This window comes from Sinocyclocheilus anshuiensis, unplaced genomic scaffold, assembly GCF_001515605.1.
Source record: "Sinocyclocheilus anshuiensis isolate Anshui unplaced genomic scaffold, SAMN03320099.WGS_v1.1 scaffold914, whole genome shotgun sequence".
Classification (NCBI taxonomy): Eukaryota; Metazoa; Chordata; class Actinopteri; order Cypriniformes; family Cyprinidae; genus Sinocyclocheilus; species Sinocyclocheilus anshuiensis.
Genome location: NW_015539870.1, coordinates 3,444,751 through 3,460,185, shown reverse-complemented (window position 1 = coordinate 3,460,185; position 15,435 = coordinate 3,444,751). Strand labels below are relative to the sequence as shown.

The 15,435-nt window shown below is 37.3% G+C and overlaps 2 protein-coding genes across 4 annotated transcripts in view; one reads left to right on the top strand and one right to left on the bottom strand.

Annotated features, from left to right (window-relative positions):
- The window catches only part of LOC107685130 (MORN repeat-containing protein 5), a 42,698-nt gene extending 35,867 nt beyond the window's left edge, over positions 1 to 6,831 (bottom strand). For all 3 annotated transcript variants that reach the window (XM_016481641.1, XM_016481640.1, XM_016481642.1), the window contains exons 1-4: positions 6,769 to 6,831; positions 5,986 to 6,133; positions 5,577 to 5,688; positions 5,338 to 5,469 (exon numbers count right to left, since the gene is read on the bottom strand). In XM_016481641.1, coding sequence (XP_016337127.1) covers positions 5,338 to 5,469; positions 5,577 to 5,688; positions 5,986 to 6,133; positions 6,769 to 6,815 — 439 coding nt within the window. In that variant the 5' untranslated portion in view covers positions 6,816 to 6,831. The remainder of the gene's footprint in view (positions 1 to 5,337; positions 5,470 to 5,576; positions 5,689 to 5,985; positions 6,134 to 6,768) is intronic.
- Positions 6,832 to 7,101: 270 nt separating this feature from the next.
- On the top strand, positions 7,102 to 10,744 carry LOC107685189 (NADH dehydrogenase [ubiquinone] 1 alpha subcomplex subunit 8-like). The gene is made up of 4 exons (XM_016481699.1): positions 7,102 to 7,280; positions 8,141 to 8,304; positions 10,181 to 10,346; positions 10,450 to 10,744. Exons 1-4 carry the CDS (start codon positions 7,230 to 7,232, stop codon positions 10,585 to 10,587), a joined length of 519 nt encoding a protein of 172 aa, XP_016337185.1. The 5' UTR covers positions 7,102 to 7,229; the 3' UTR covers positions 10,588 to 10,744.
- The last annotated feature ends 4,691 nt before the right edge of the window (positions 10,745 to 15,435 follow it).

The window sequence follows — 15,435 nt, the reverse complement described above, 5'->3', positions numbered from 1 at the left end:
AAGAGCTCGTCTCAGAACGCTGACTGTTTCTATAGCAACCGGGACTTCTAACGGCAGCTGCAGTGACGACTTTACCGATTAGCTGTTTCATTCAGAAGGCGGGGCTTCCTGCGATTGAGCGGCCATATTGAGCGTTGCATTTTTCCCCATTCAAAACTATATGAGTGACGTGTCTTGGGTATTCTATTTGCTGCGTCCCAATTCGCCTACTTATACTATGCCCTAAAAGTATGTACTCTTTTTGTGAAGAAAAAGTACATACTTTTGAGTATGTAGAAGAATAGTAGGCAAGCTTTGGGACATACTACTCCTATCAATCATCTTGTCACAGTTAACATCATCCACATTTCATTTAATTTGATTTCCTACCATATTGGAGAGAAATGAAGAGGCACGTTGATCTGCTAGTCACGGGTCTATCATGCCGAGAACTCTGCTCACTTTCCTTCTTTTATTTATGTCTTGGCATTGTGCTAAGCGTCTGAGTTCTGCTTCGCTGCTCACATATTCATAAACGTTCTGCTTTTCTTATCTGCATCTGGCCCCTAGGGAGACCTGGGAAATGTAGTGCTATAGTGGGGTTAGAAAGCCTCAGCATCCTGTACAAGGACAATAATGAGATTAGCCTTTACTGAAACCTCTGTCAGTTCACTTGAGAGGGAAAGATTCAGGAGGAACTCTGTGGTAATGTGGAGCACAGGCGGGGATTGTTCCTGGAAAGGTGTCCCAGAGGTGCTGTGTTGTGGTCTGCAGACTGAAGCGTGTGTGTGTGTGTGTGTGTTTGTGTGTGTGATGAATAAATAGTGTGGTCTGGTATGTCTTGAGGCTATGGAAGTGGCTGTTCCGGAGAGAAAGACTGAGGTTATTTGAAATGAAGAGATTTGTGGCGCAACAGAGGGAAGTTCTTACACATTTAAAGGAATAGTCCCTGATAGCTCACGCACATCTCAGAGACGTCTATTTGGCGTCTGCATTTACATCTGCAAGACGTATTTTTTAGAGTGTTTGCACATCTGCAATACGTCTATCGGACGTTTCCTATCAGATGCCAAAAAGACGTTTAGAAGATGTCTTTTATGTTTATGATTTAGAATGTATGTAAAACTGAATCTTAAAGATGTCTATCAGATGTTTGTACACAGCAGATGATTTCCAGATGAAGCAATCTTTAACAGACATCTTGCAGACGTATGTGTGCTCTCTGGTGTCCACTTACTTGCTTGAAAGCTATTTCTAACATTTAAAACTGTATTCAGTGCATGGAATACACAAGCAGCTGTTTAAAACAATATTCACACTAGACATCTATTGTGTAAAATCTTCTAGTCCTAATCTGTACCTGAACAGGTTGAAAATCAATAAAAAATATGTGACGATTTAAGTCGGTTGATGTGTTAAATGAATCGCAATACATTTGAGGTGGGGGTTTATATGAATGTATTGCTCCCAATTCGCCTACTTATACTATGCCTGTACTCTTTGTACTCTTTTTGTGAAGAAAAAGTACATACTTTTGAGTATGTAGAAGAATAGTAGGCAAGATACTACTTCTACTACTTCGTCATAACTGCGTCTTTAACGGACGCTCTGTTGCTTAGTTACGTGCATTCTGTCACTGTTTAAACTGCCCTATCAATCATCTTGTCACAGTTAACATCATCCACATTTCATTTAATTTGATTTCCTACCATATTGGAGAGAAATGAAGAGGCACGTTGATCTGCTAGTCACGGGTCTATCATGCCGAGAACTCTGCTCATGTGTTTGCATAATGATGCATTTAAAAGTTAATGACCAAACAATAAAAGCTAAAAGCTCACAGTGTTGCTGCAGATGAAATATAATGTGGATAACATTACATTTATCTTTTAGGTTAGACTTAGATACTGATAGCGTTTGTATCTGCAGCGTTTGTAGATGGGTTGTGGGCAATATTAGCCGTTAGAGTGTGCATCAATCTGCAATTCGAATTCTAACTGGAAGTAGTAGACCATCCAGGAATCTTTGGCATACTTTTTTAAACATACTATGATTTGGGACATACTAATTCTATTTTAGAATACTATTTAGGACGGATAGTATGCGAATTGGGACGCAGCAATAATCTTTGGCGCAGCACTGCTTTGTTTATGGTCATTTCCGGGGAAACCGCTGTATTTCTGATGTACCAAAAGCGCTTCCTGCTGGCAGAAAATCAAAGTGCGTTTTCAATAATCACGTCTGCAGTTTTTGTTCAGACCAATGTGAAAATCCACCCACATAACCCCGTTTTAAATTAATATCATAATTTATACTTCCGACTCATCTCTTTTCTTAAAAAAATTGTTTAAAGGCTTGTTTAAAAAATTGTGAGGTTTATCATTTTATAATTTATTTTGTTTTTGTGAAAACTGTAAATCAATTGCTTTTTCGTGGTCTAACAACATGAAAGAAATCCATTATAACATGTACATTAAAAATGTAGAAACATTGGACACAACTGTGGGACACCATTATGCAGCAACAAGTACCACAACAAAAAAGGAACCTCAAGGCTAAATTTGTAACCAAAAGCGCCTCCTACTGGCAGAGAATGAATGTTCATTTTCAATAATTCAGTCTGTAGTTTTTGTTCAGACCAATGTGAAAATCCACCCACATAACCCCGTTTTAAATTAATATCATAATTTATACTTCCGACTCATCTCTTTTCTTAAAAAAATTGTTTAAAGGCTTGTTTAAAAAATTGTGAGGTTTATCATTTTATAATTTATTTTGTTTTTGTGAAAACTGTAAATCAATTGCTTTTTCGTGGTCTAACAACATGAAAGAAATCCATTATAGCATGTACATTAAAAATGTAGAAACATTGGACACAACTGTGGGACACCATTATGCAGCAACAAGTACCACAACAAAAAAGGAACCTCAAGGCTAAATTTGTAAATGTGTGCAAATACATAGGGCCCCATTCATATATTTTGCCTGGGGCTCCCAAATCACTAAATCCGCCCCTGCCTAAAATATCCAGGTTTTGGCTTTGTTTTGTGCTGCACAGACCAATTGGTGTTTGACATCAAAGTACTGTGAAAGCTATACAGAGTATGGCTCCTTATGCTTTCGAATCGCTACCGTGGTACCGACTGGCTGTGCAACGCAGCGCTGCTTCAAGTCGATCACACCTAATATGTACGCGCATTTGACATGTTATTTGTCAAGCTACTTTTCAATCATTAACTTCAGCAAGTATGAAAACAGGAAAACAAAGCCAAAACCTGGATATTTCAGGCAATATAGAAATCCTGGCCAGGACGTGTCCGGGAAAAAGAGGACCCTAGCTAAGCTCAAAAGTAATATCAATATTCTTACTAATAGTTGGTCTCAAAGCTAATAGATACAGACTGGCCACAAACACTAAATGGCTGGAGATTGTAACACTTTGTAAATGATGGGTGTTCTAATTCTTCAGAAATCTACAGTGCTTTCTGCAGAGTTCTATAGGCAAAAAAAAAATCTGTGCCTGATGGCGACACATAAGGAAGAAAGAAAGACTAATTTTATTAGCGTCACCATGCTGCTACTATTCCTTTACCACGCACGGATCCTGTTTCTTAACAATATCAATAAACAGCTTCCAATTTACTCTGTTATGAGCTCTGCTTCGCAGAAGAAAATCTGTATGCATTTTGATACATAACTCTTCTGACATCTGTTCAGGATGTGTCTGTCTTCCTATGTTATAGTAACTGTAGATGTATGAAATAGTCATGCAAGCTCACAGTCAGACTGTGGCGAAAGCTGGGGCTGCAGATCGTGTTGCATGTAGTTGCTTTAGACAGTGTTTACCAAATTATGCATCTCACAATACTGGAAAATACAGCAAACTGCCAAATAATTCCCAAGCAGCCTTCCAAATACAGATACCTGTATATGAGTGCAGGAAAAAATAGTGCAGCAGCTAAAGACGTGAGTCTGAGACATGTATACATACATAGGCCAGTAATTAAAAAAAAATGCAGATGGAATACATATAATCATATGTTTATACTCAATATGCAATATGGCATATTGATAATTACTGCAGATGAATCTATGTAAAACTAGCCAATGCAAACGAGTTGCTTCACAGAGCAACATGACATGCTAATCTTTCTGGGTTTATGCACATTAACACATTTGACTGGTTATGTTTTATGTGCACATTACAGAAACCACACAAGCAAATATACCATAACACATTATAGGTTACATTTATAGAATGTAATTCTACTATTTGTTAATGATGGTAATTATATTTTCACAATAAGCAAATAATAATATATCATGCACCTCTACTCAGACTGCAAAAATAAACGCTAGACTCTACACTACTGTTCAAATGTTTGGTAAGGTTTTTAATGTTTTTGAAAAAAAAATTATTTGATAAAAAAATATAGGAAAATCTGTAATATTGTGAAATATTACTACAACTTGAAATGACTGTATTATTTTAATATATAATTTATTTCTGTGATGCGAAGCTGAATTGTCAACATTATTACTCCAGTCTTGTGACATGATCCTTCAGAAATCATTCTAATATGCTGCTCAAGAAGCATTTTCAGAATTCTTTGAATTATAGAAAGTTAATGAAAACAATATTTGAAATAAAAATCTTTTGTAACATTATAAAGATCTTCACTGTCACTTTTGTTCAATTTAAAGGGGTCATATGATGTTGCTAAAAAGAACATTATTTTGTGTATTTGGTGTAATGAAATGTGTTTATGCGGTTTAACATTTTAAGTTGCTTGTAGCTTTTTCAAAACATATACAAACATAGATACATTCAATAAATTAATTCAGGTAACGAAGGGATTATTAATTCCACAACCTCTTCTAATAACATGTCTTGGTCTTGTGCTGATAGGGGGTTCTGGCCTCCTATCTATAAGGCTGACATAATGAATTCACCTCAAATCAGAGATCCCACGTCGGGCACTGGAAAATGTGTTTTACATTTTCCTTGAAAACAATTCAAATGTCTACAGCACAGAGGCATGTCTGCCCGAGAGAAAAGACCTACAGATGAGTTATCTTACAATCTCACTGCTCAGTCTTTAGCCCTACACTATCTACATGCATTTAGCTAATCCATTTATGCCACTTTAATGCTTGTGGTCTTATGTGTTCCAGGTGGAAGGACCAAAGGCAAATGTTTGCTAAAAGGTACTTCAGATCAGAAAAGGATTGAACTAAGGAATATATTGAGATTTTGTAGATTTCATGGAACATTGTGTAGGAAATTGTGAATGACTTGGTAACACACAGACTCGCAGACTAAAACTGGCTCTGGCACTGCATGACGCATTCTCTTACCTGCGTTCCTGAGAAAATTGCAATCATAGTCTTTGACGACTCTAGTGCTGGGATCATAAAAGCCATCGCCGCTGTCATAGCAACCATCAGGGATGGCCCGCAGGGGGTCCCGATCAGTTAACTGGGATTCTCCTATTCAAAGACATGCTGAGACTTGTTTTCTTTCTTAGATTTTTAGAGAATCATGCTGCTTAGCTATAAATGATCACACACAATAATTCCAGTAATTTCAACCATACCTGCTGGTTTGAGGCCATTACACCTCTCAGAGTAGAACCGCCTGTCTTTGCCATCACAGTAATCCCAGTCCGTCTCTTTATACTCCAGGCCATCAGAAAATGTGTACTTTCCCTATGTGTATCAAAAATATTAGTGCAAGTATTTGGACACTTAACACACACTTAAAAATGTAATTGCATTAAATACAAAATATCAAATCAAGTGTCATCGGTTCAAATGCACTCAATAGCAGACTAACCACAGGTACCAACATGACCCATTAAATGTTTTCAACCAGAATGTTGTACATTTTGTCTTCAATTTAATCAGTATATCTATTATTTTATTATTGTAAATATGTTAGAATATATTTGTTAAATATTAAATGTTGTTGTCGACAGCTATACGTTATTAACATTAACATTAGACCTCTTTGCATATTCCTTTCTCCCAAGTTCCCTCATATTGGCTTCCATTGGGGAAATGCAGCACTCCTTTTCCATGGAACATGCCATCCTTCATCTCTCCGACATATCTGGTGTGAGTGGGAAGTGTGTATTCGCCCGTCCCCTCCATCCTTTGAAAGACAACATGTGATGAGAGGAAATTAGACCGTTTGATTCACTTCTTCCTTATTCTTAAAATTACTGTATCTTTAATATATCAAGAGTCCTGCTAATTGATATGAACATATTGCAAAAAGGAAATTATTATTATATTATACATCATTGTTTTTGTTACTTGAAAAGTAATGAGTCATATTTAAAATATGACATGTCTCTCTTGACTTCTCAGTCATCAAAAAGATTTACAATATTCAGGAAACCCCAAAACATCATGCCATAGCCTTACATTTCATTACATAATATGAAATCGATTCATTTTATATTATTTGACACATTTAAAGTATATACATATAAAATGTTTAATTTACCAGGTGCCTGAAAGAACCCTTGTGCCCTTAATTTGGTCTAGCACTTATTACATTTAAAGTTATATATGTATTATTCACTTTGTTTTATGAATGTAATTTATGTATGTATATGTAATATATGAATGTCTTTGTGATGACCTCTCTGTCTCTCTATCTAGCTTTGTTCATGAAGACATCATTAAAAACTGGAAACATCGTGTAAAATATGACATAATACTCGCATAAAATTAGATTCAATTGATAGGACACATAAATGTCATCAAATTAAGTTGATTTACCTGCCATTATTGTAATCTCCATCATAACTGCTGTCCATAAACTCCATGTTGTTCAAAAGCAGAGCAACAGCGTGATACTGTTTCCATGGAAACCCAACTAAGAAGCTACATTTGTTAACGTTAACACTCCTCTGGGACAGATTTCACTGTCATACATGAATAACGTAATAGAATAAGTTATATTTAATAATCCTAGAACTAGGTAAATATTTTGAAGTGTATCAGCAGAAAAATAGTGCCATAACTTTGCGTTGCGTTTGGAGCCAAGATGGCGCCACAGCAGCGTCTCAGTTTCCACATGCATGACGTCGTCGAAAGGCGCCCGTAATTCTTCGCGCATGCGCAGTTAACTGACCTTCTCCGTGCGGCCTCGTCCTGCTGCAGACGAGGACCTTGAGTTGCGTTGCTGCGTGAACAGTCAAACTCATTTTAGTTAGTTCTGGTGGACTAAAAGTCGCACCATGCCCGGTGTGGTTGATGTTCCGACGTTGCAGGAACTGAACGTCGAAGAGGTACGTCTGAAAGAATGGAAACACAACCAGGTGTTAGCCTGAAGCTGCAGGAGTAGCACTGCTAACGTTAACCTGAGAAGTTCATTTAAATGTGTTCAGCTAGTATTGCAGTGTTTGCTGGTTAGTGAAGATCAGAAAGAAAGCATGCACGCACTGGAAAACTGATTTGTTGACTAACTTACAATTTTTGTTGTTTTTAGCAGCTTGCTAAGTGTCAATGGTTGGTTTAATATTTTATGGTACTATGTCTCTCTCTGTCTCTCTCTCTGTGTGTGTGTGTGTGTGTGTCACTGGTGGGGACCTAAACCTGAATACACACCAACTCATGGGGACCTAAATTGAGGTCCCCATGGGTACAAAAGCTTATAAATCATACAGAATGAGTTTTTTTGAGATTGTAAAAATGCAGAAAGTTTTCTGTAAGGGGTAGGTTTAGGTGTAGGGTGGTAGAAAATACAGTTTGTACTCTATAAAAAACCATTACGCCTATGGGGAGTCCTACAAGGATAGTCAACCAGACTGTGTGTGTGTGTGTGTGTGTGTGTGTGTGTGAAAGGGTAATATAATAGGTATAGGTAACAAATCAAACTAACATTGACAGCATTTGTCTTACTATAGCAGGCTTATTATAGACACAATAGGTTATTGGGTAAAAAGGCATGCCATGCAATCCATATTATTTTGGAGATTAATATCTAATGCAATAACAAGACTTCACATCAGACATTGTGCATTAATAGCCGAGATCTCTTTAATGTCATGCATGTATTTCTTGCTGGAGAAAAATAATGCTTTCTCTTAAAGGTGAATCATTTTGCGCTGCATTATGTGTTCTTAGGACTTTGCTGTTTTCTGCGCAGGTTAATGTGTCGTCAGCCGTACTGAAGGCGGCTGCTCATCACTATGGCTCTCAATGTGACAAGGCCAACAAAGAGTTCATGCTGTGCCGCTGGGAGGAGAAAGACCCCAGAAAGTGTCTGAAAGAAGGGAGCAAAGTAAATGAATGTGCAGTCAACTTCTTCAGGTACTCAACACTTTTACCTGTTTGTCCTGACTTTGCTTCAGAATCTTTCAGATATGTGTTTTCTTTTATTATGAGCACATTGTACCTGTGAAGCAAATTACACACCTATTTTTTTAAGCAAATTAGAAATTCCTTTGGATTTTAATTCTCAGTATTTATCGTTCTGTTATATTGTTGTGATCCTTTTCGAGATGCTAAATAAAATGCATTAATACAGAGATGTATTGCAGTATATCGGAATGAAGTAAACTTGTGATTCTAATAACATACAACAAATTGTTGTGATGTGACTTGAAATTAATTATTTGCATAAAAAAAATAAGGGGTTATAAAAAAATCATTGCTAATGTTCAGATGAGTCACTATTATATGTTTTCATCACTTAGCTGTTTTTTGAGGTGTTTTGCTCATCACTAGCTAAGTAAACGGGTGAATTACTGTAGTGTTGTATTTTCATATTGTCATGCATCTGCAGTCTGACTGGTGTCTCTCATGAATGGGCAAGTGTACAGAAAGATACGCTTCTAAAAATACCAAAATCTGATCATGTGGATGAAATGTTTTACTAACAACGTTAACATATTCAATGTAATTGAATCGGAATCTAAGTAAACGTAAGACACCTTTTTTTGCAGTAAAACATATACTGTACTGACCTGCATAATAAGCAGGTGTGACACAAGAAGTGATGAGCATTGCTGCATTTTGCCAGTAACTGTTCTGCGGTGTTGAGCCGAATAGCACCATCCATTCCTTAAAAGTCACTAAACCAAAGTCCTGCTCTTCATTTATATTAACCCTTGTGCTATGCTGAAAATCTTAAAATCTACTTTGGTATTCACAGGTTAAAAATGCTCAGCCTTTTAAAAATTCCTTGTAAATCTCTTAATTTTTGCTATATTGTCACCAAATCTTGGATTCAGTCCTTCTTTCAGTTAGCACATTAGCAGTATTTCTTTTCGGAACTGATTGATCAAAGACCTCATTGATCTACGCTTATGCCCCACAGTTTTTGAGTGAAAAAAAGCATTGTTTGTGAATAATTTTGGCAATGTTCACTGAAAAACTGAGGTGCATAAGCTCAGATCAATGAGGGCTTTGAGCAATCAGTTCCAAAAAGAAATACAAAACCTGTGCAAAACCTGTAATTGAAAGAAAAAACAATTAATCCAATTTTTGGTAATAAAATAGTATAATGAGAAATTTATTAGCAATTTTTGTAGGCTGGTTATTTTTGAACATGAACACTGGGGAGAGTGTAACAAGGTAGGGGAAGTTCCAAAAATACTAAAATTATATAAAAAAAAAAGTTTGTGAAGTTGTTATACTCTGTGTGAATAGAGTCAGTAAGTTTTAGACCAATTAGGTAACATTAAAAGGGATCGTTCACCCAAAACATTTTGAAGACTGTATGGGGGAAAAAATCCTATGGAGGTCAATGGGTACCAGCAACTGTTTGGTTATAAACATTCTTCGAAATATATTCTTTTGTGTTCAACAGAAGAAAAACTCATACAGGTTTGGAATAACATAAGGGTGAGTAAATGATGACAATTCTCATTTTTGGGTGAATGATCCCTTTAGCTGGCATTTTCGTGTAAATGAAAGCCCTCTCCGGGTCAAAATGACCACAACACATTTTAAGGGTTAAACTTGAAACATTTACAAAAAGCAGTTATTCAGGAATCATTATTCAGGATATTTTACAACAAATTCAACAAGAACCCACTCTTTTCTGATTGGCTGTCTTTTTTTTTTTTTTTGCTATCAGGCTGGACAGAAAATGATTTGCTGTGACTGGTTAGGACACAGTGTAAACCCCACTGTTAGCATCATGTAATGACATTTTTTTAATCACATGTTGTTTGACCCTCAGGCAGATAAAGGGGAACTGTGCAGAGTCCTTCACTGAGTACTGGACCTGTCTGGATTACTCTAACCTGGCTGAGCTGCGCCACTGCCGTAAAGAGCAGAAGGAGTTTGATAACTGTGTGCTGGAGAAGCTAGGCTGGGAGAGGCCAGAGCTAGGAGACCTGTCCAAAGTGGGTCAATATATCCATTGCTTTGTTATTTTAAATGTCTTTCGATGTCTTTTTGGTCTCCTGGTCCATATCCTGTACTTTAAACTTTTGACCTCTCCCACAGGTGACCAAGGTGGCGACCTCTCGGCCTCTGCCTGAAAACCCCTACCTTTCAAGACCAAGACCTGAGCCCAATACTCCAATTGAGGCTGAGCTACAGCCATCCAAGCACGGCAGCCGTATGTTCTTCTGGAACTGGTAAAAAAATATTTATATCATGTTCACCATCTCCGTGCTTCTGACCAGACGAGAGACAGTGGTGCCAGTGGATGTGCTGTAATCCTAACGTATTGTGTAGAAATGTTAATAAATTTTGTTCACTCAAAACGTGTTATCGAATTAAAAAGATTTAATTTAAACTTGGCTTCAGTTTGCTTTTTGTGTACTTCATACAATTTTGATTTAAGAATATTCTAGGTTCAATACAACTCAATGCATTCTATCAATGACCACAGACAATAATTTGAGATGTAACGTTGGCCTAGTGTTATTGGCCAGTTTTTCTCAGCAGCAGGATGATTTAAAAGTATTCAGATTAATAAATTATTTGTAAAATAATTAAGTCAACTATATCTAATTGCAATTAAAATGCTAAAAATAAGATTTAAATAATGATATACACTGAAAATATTTGTATTTTTCCTTAATTTTTTTTTTATTGAAAAATGTACAGTTTTGGAATATAGATTATAACTTCTGGATTAATTAATTGTGGTTAACTGATTTAGTATACTTAATTAACTATGTTAATGGTTATTACTGTTTCAGCTAATATTAACGATTTTTATATATTGGATATATATTTGCAGATATTGGATGTTTAATTGTGCATGCTCATTGTCCATATTTCACATTTATATTTCCTTTGCTGCCATCTAACCCTTCTAAGCTTAATAATGTAATAGCACTGTTAAATGCAATCTTTAGCAAATCTGAATATACAAGAGCTCAAAATGACAAAACTCTATTGTTTATTCTAGTGTGACGCCTTTACCTCTAGACTTCCACTGAAAGTGTATTATTCCCTAAATCTGTTGGTTTATAAGCTGAGTGAGTTTATCTATAAGGTGAGTTTGTTCTAATTGACAGCATGCAACAAATATGGAGATTAAATACAGTGCTGAATTTTGAGATCATGCACATAGTCCAGGTACTCTATCTTCTACAGCTTGTACGTTTTTGGTCTGTGTTTTCTGTAACTATGTTGTGACTGTGAGAAGTGTTCATACGATCATGTATTCACCCTTAAAGCTTGTTATAAAGGTGCATTCTTTCATTCATTCACCTGGTGTGCTGTTCTGGCCAGACATCGCCTCCTGTCTTAATCCAGAGGTTTGGTGTGTGTTTCAAAAACAAGTTTGTGGCTGTGTAGTGTCATGGACCTCGGGCTGGAGACTCGGTCCCCACGGGTAAAGGCCAATTTCCCCCAGAGCTCCCTCCTCACTTCCTTACCAGCCCTTGGAGCAGGCCCTGTCTGAACAACACTACAAGTTCAAAGAGTCAGTAGTGCACAGCCAGAGCAGCACAGGTCAATTGGCCCTACAGGCAACAGCACTGCTGTCTTAAGTAAATAAACCTGTGCAAAGCTCCATTTTGCAGCATATTTTCATAACAGGTTTTCAAACGTTAACCTTTATGACATGCAGGTAAAAGACGCTCATTGTCCCAGTAAAGTGGTGCTGTATGATTCTCTATCAATGTGGAGCGTTTTCTGGGAGGTCCCACATGTGAAATTTAATCAAACTGTGGAACTAAAGTTGTTCTTTTTTTTCCCTCATATGTGCAAATTTAGCTCAAGAGACGCTCTTGCCCCATACAAGTCAAACGTCATTCTGGATGAAATTCATACTCTTTGAAGAACAAAAGCAAGCTGATGTCAGATTGCAGCCTGAGAGGCACTGGCGAATTTGCTTTGGCATTTTCTTGGCTAGAGAAACATAATAGAGCAGGGCCAGCTTTGTGCCAGTAACAGAGGGATTATGGGATACGAGCCCTGCGGGTATCAGATCAAGGGAAGTATGACACGTATAAAGAGTACCAGTTAACACTGGGGCAAAACAATAACTGTAAACTTATAATAAAAATATTATAAAACAAGGTCGCATTATGTTCAAATGTTTTACAACAGGGTCATTGCTAAAATGACCAGGTCCTGGGATACATTTTTATGGGGTCTCCCTGGTTGAAGCTCACTTGCAATGACACTTACTATAGTAAACTGGTTTGAGATAAAGCCATAAGCTATGAGAAATCTTCTATTACAGTGACTTTACTGCACATGCATGATGTGAAGCGGTGGGAGAAATATGATAAACATGTCCAATAAATATTTTAATTTATTAATAATTATTCTATACAGAATATTTGTCTAATTGTAGACTTCCTGGCTGCCACAGAAGCAACTTGGCACATTATTACAGAATTCTACTAATGTGCAATCATAGGTATCTGTTCTGTATATATCTGCTCTTTGCAGGTTTCATTGACAGATAATCAGTGTTGTTTTAGCAACATTGAGATACTACTATAGTTTTTATTCATATTTTAAATTTGTTATTATTTTTATATTTTCCATTTAAATTTTTACGTTTTTTTTTTTAAGTTAGTAATTTTGTTTTGTTTTTGTCATTTTTATTTTTATTTTATTTCCACTTTTAGTTAATTTAGTACATACAGTTTTTTTTAAGTTAACTTTGATAACCCTGCAGCTAATCCAGTCAGAATAGAGAGTTGGAACCGTCACTAACCGTCTTCTCTTTGGTAAATGTAGGTGGAAACAGTAGATAAATGTTTTATATGTGACATTGACTTGACTTTTAACAGGACTGCTATGGTCCACAGACGGCCTTGTTTCCACCCCGTAAGCATGGAACAATATAATATGTGTTTGTCCAAAAACACAGTGATAGATGTTAGAGCTCTTCGTAAATTTATTTAAAAATCCACCCTTATGACCAGAGCTGTAAGACCAAAAAAGACATCCTGGCAGTCATAATTTTTATGCTTAACCAGTGAAGGCAAAAGTTTTCTTCTTGGACTCGCAATAGGTCAATTTCATGTCAAACATTACTGGTCTTTTCTAATGCAAGCATCACTAAACTATTGCTCATACTAAGGGTTAGTGATTTGATCACCTCAAATCATACAGTAACTTCAGCAGAGCTTCAAATTGAAATGTACACTTTTAGTGGACCATGAACCATGAAAACAGACCAACGTGGCCAGTCTTGGATGCTTTTTGGCCTGATATTTTGTATAAACCCATAAGTGGCTATTTTCCTTTGAACATCTATTTGTGATGTGGTTCAGTTAAAGGAATAGTTCTCCCAAAAATGAAAATTCTTGTATGACTTGCTTCTGCAGAACACAAAAGAAGATATTTGAAGAAGACTGGGTTCCAAAAAACATCTGACCCCATTGACTTTCAATGTAAGACATTTTTCCAAATCTTCTTTTGTGTTCATTCATTTTGGACTGATTTTTGGCTGAACTATCCCTTTAAGGTCTAGCAAGTCAAGCACCATTGTTGTCATTGAGCCAGAAGTGTCTTAACTGCAAAATTCCCCCTAGATATCCAAAGGTGCGGTCCGATCCACCGACTCCCGCAGGAAATGTCGACAGCAGTGGCGGTGACCTGGGCCGCTTCACAGGTCCACGCAGGGAGGCCGGAGTCTGGAGGTAGGGCCCGGGGGCTCGTGGCAGCGCTAGTTCAGACCTCAACAAAGGAAATGGAGGTCAGTGTTGGTCGACTCTGCCCCGGTGCAGGAAGCACGCTTTGGCAGCGGAAAGAAATACAATACTGGACTTTCACAAAGCAACAGCCCGCACGGGAGTCCATGGTGCTAAAACACTCAAACAAACTAGCTCATTCTCATTCCCATACTGTCAATATTCCTATTGTTCGCTGCTGACTTTGACAGGATCAAATAAATATTTGAGGTAGCGATGTGCACCAATGGCTTGTTGCCTGGCATTCGTTCAGTCATCGGGCCGCATGTACGCGAGCCAGGGGACGCAATGTTATGAAGCGTGAGCTATGACCTGCACAGAGGCCCCCCAGAACCTGGACCTGCTGCCCGTGTGATATGTTGAAACAACCTATCGATTGTGGTTTTGTCTTGGTGTACGTGGCTTGCTGTAGTTTTAACTCCTTGTTGCATCTGTTTACGACAAGACCGCATGTTGTATGTTTACTTGAGGCTTTCTCCTCGTCTCTGATCTGGTGTGTTGAGAGGCGCTTTCATGTTTCCTCTTAAAATGGCCTCTCACTCAAGTGGCTTTGAACTCACATGCAGGTCTAAGTAAAATACACAGGCTGCCACAGTCTGTAGACAAGTGCTCCAGATGTCACTGTGTGTAACAATACATGGATATTGAAGGATAACGCACCACTTGATCCATACCATAAGTATAATGGGCCCTGCATTTTAATGGGATTAATGTCATGTGTTTGACAGGACAGACTGATTTTACTCATGCACACATGCAAACTCAAATGACAGTTAGCAGAATACAAGAAACACACTGGACACCTTGACAGTCTCCACCAAAAAAAGTACTCTGACTGTAATAAGGTACAACTGTGGAACAACTTTGAGATGCTCATAAGGTACCATCTGATTATCAAATTCATATAGCATTGTGTTTACATCATACTTTTTAAATAAAAAGTACCATAGCGATGTCATGGATTTTTTTCTACAATTGATGATAATAGCATTGTAATATTTTGAAATACTTGGAATATATGTACATATTGTGGTAATCATTCAGTACCATGGCATTTATCAAAATATCATGATACATTACCATCAATAGCATGATATTTGGATCTAGAATGTTGTAACATGGTATTCTCGGAAGGACCTTAGAGCACCATGTAAATACTACAGCACAGTATGAATGTCATTGGTAGCCTACATGCAAAGGTAATACTTTTGTGAGGGACTATTTTTTGACCAAAAACGTGTCGTACCATGCACTAAAAAACATGGCAGTACAGATAATTATGGGGGAAAAACAAGATATTGTGGTCATGAATTAATCATTT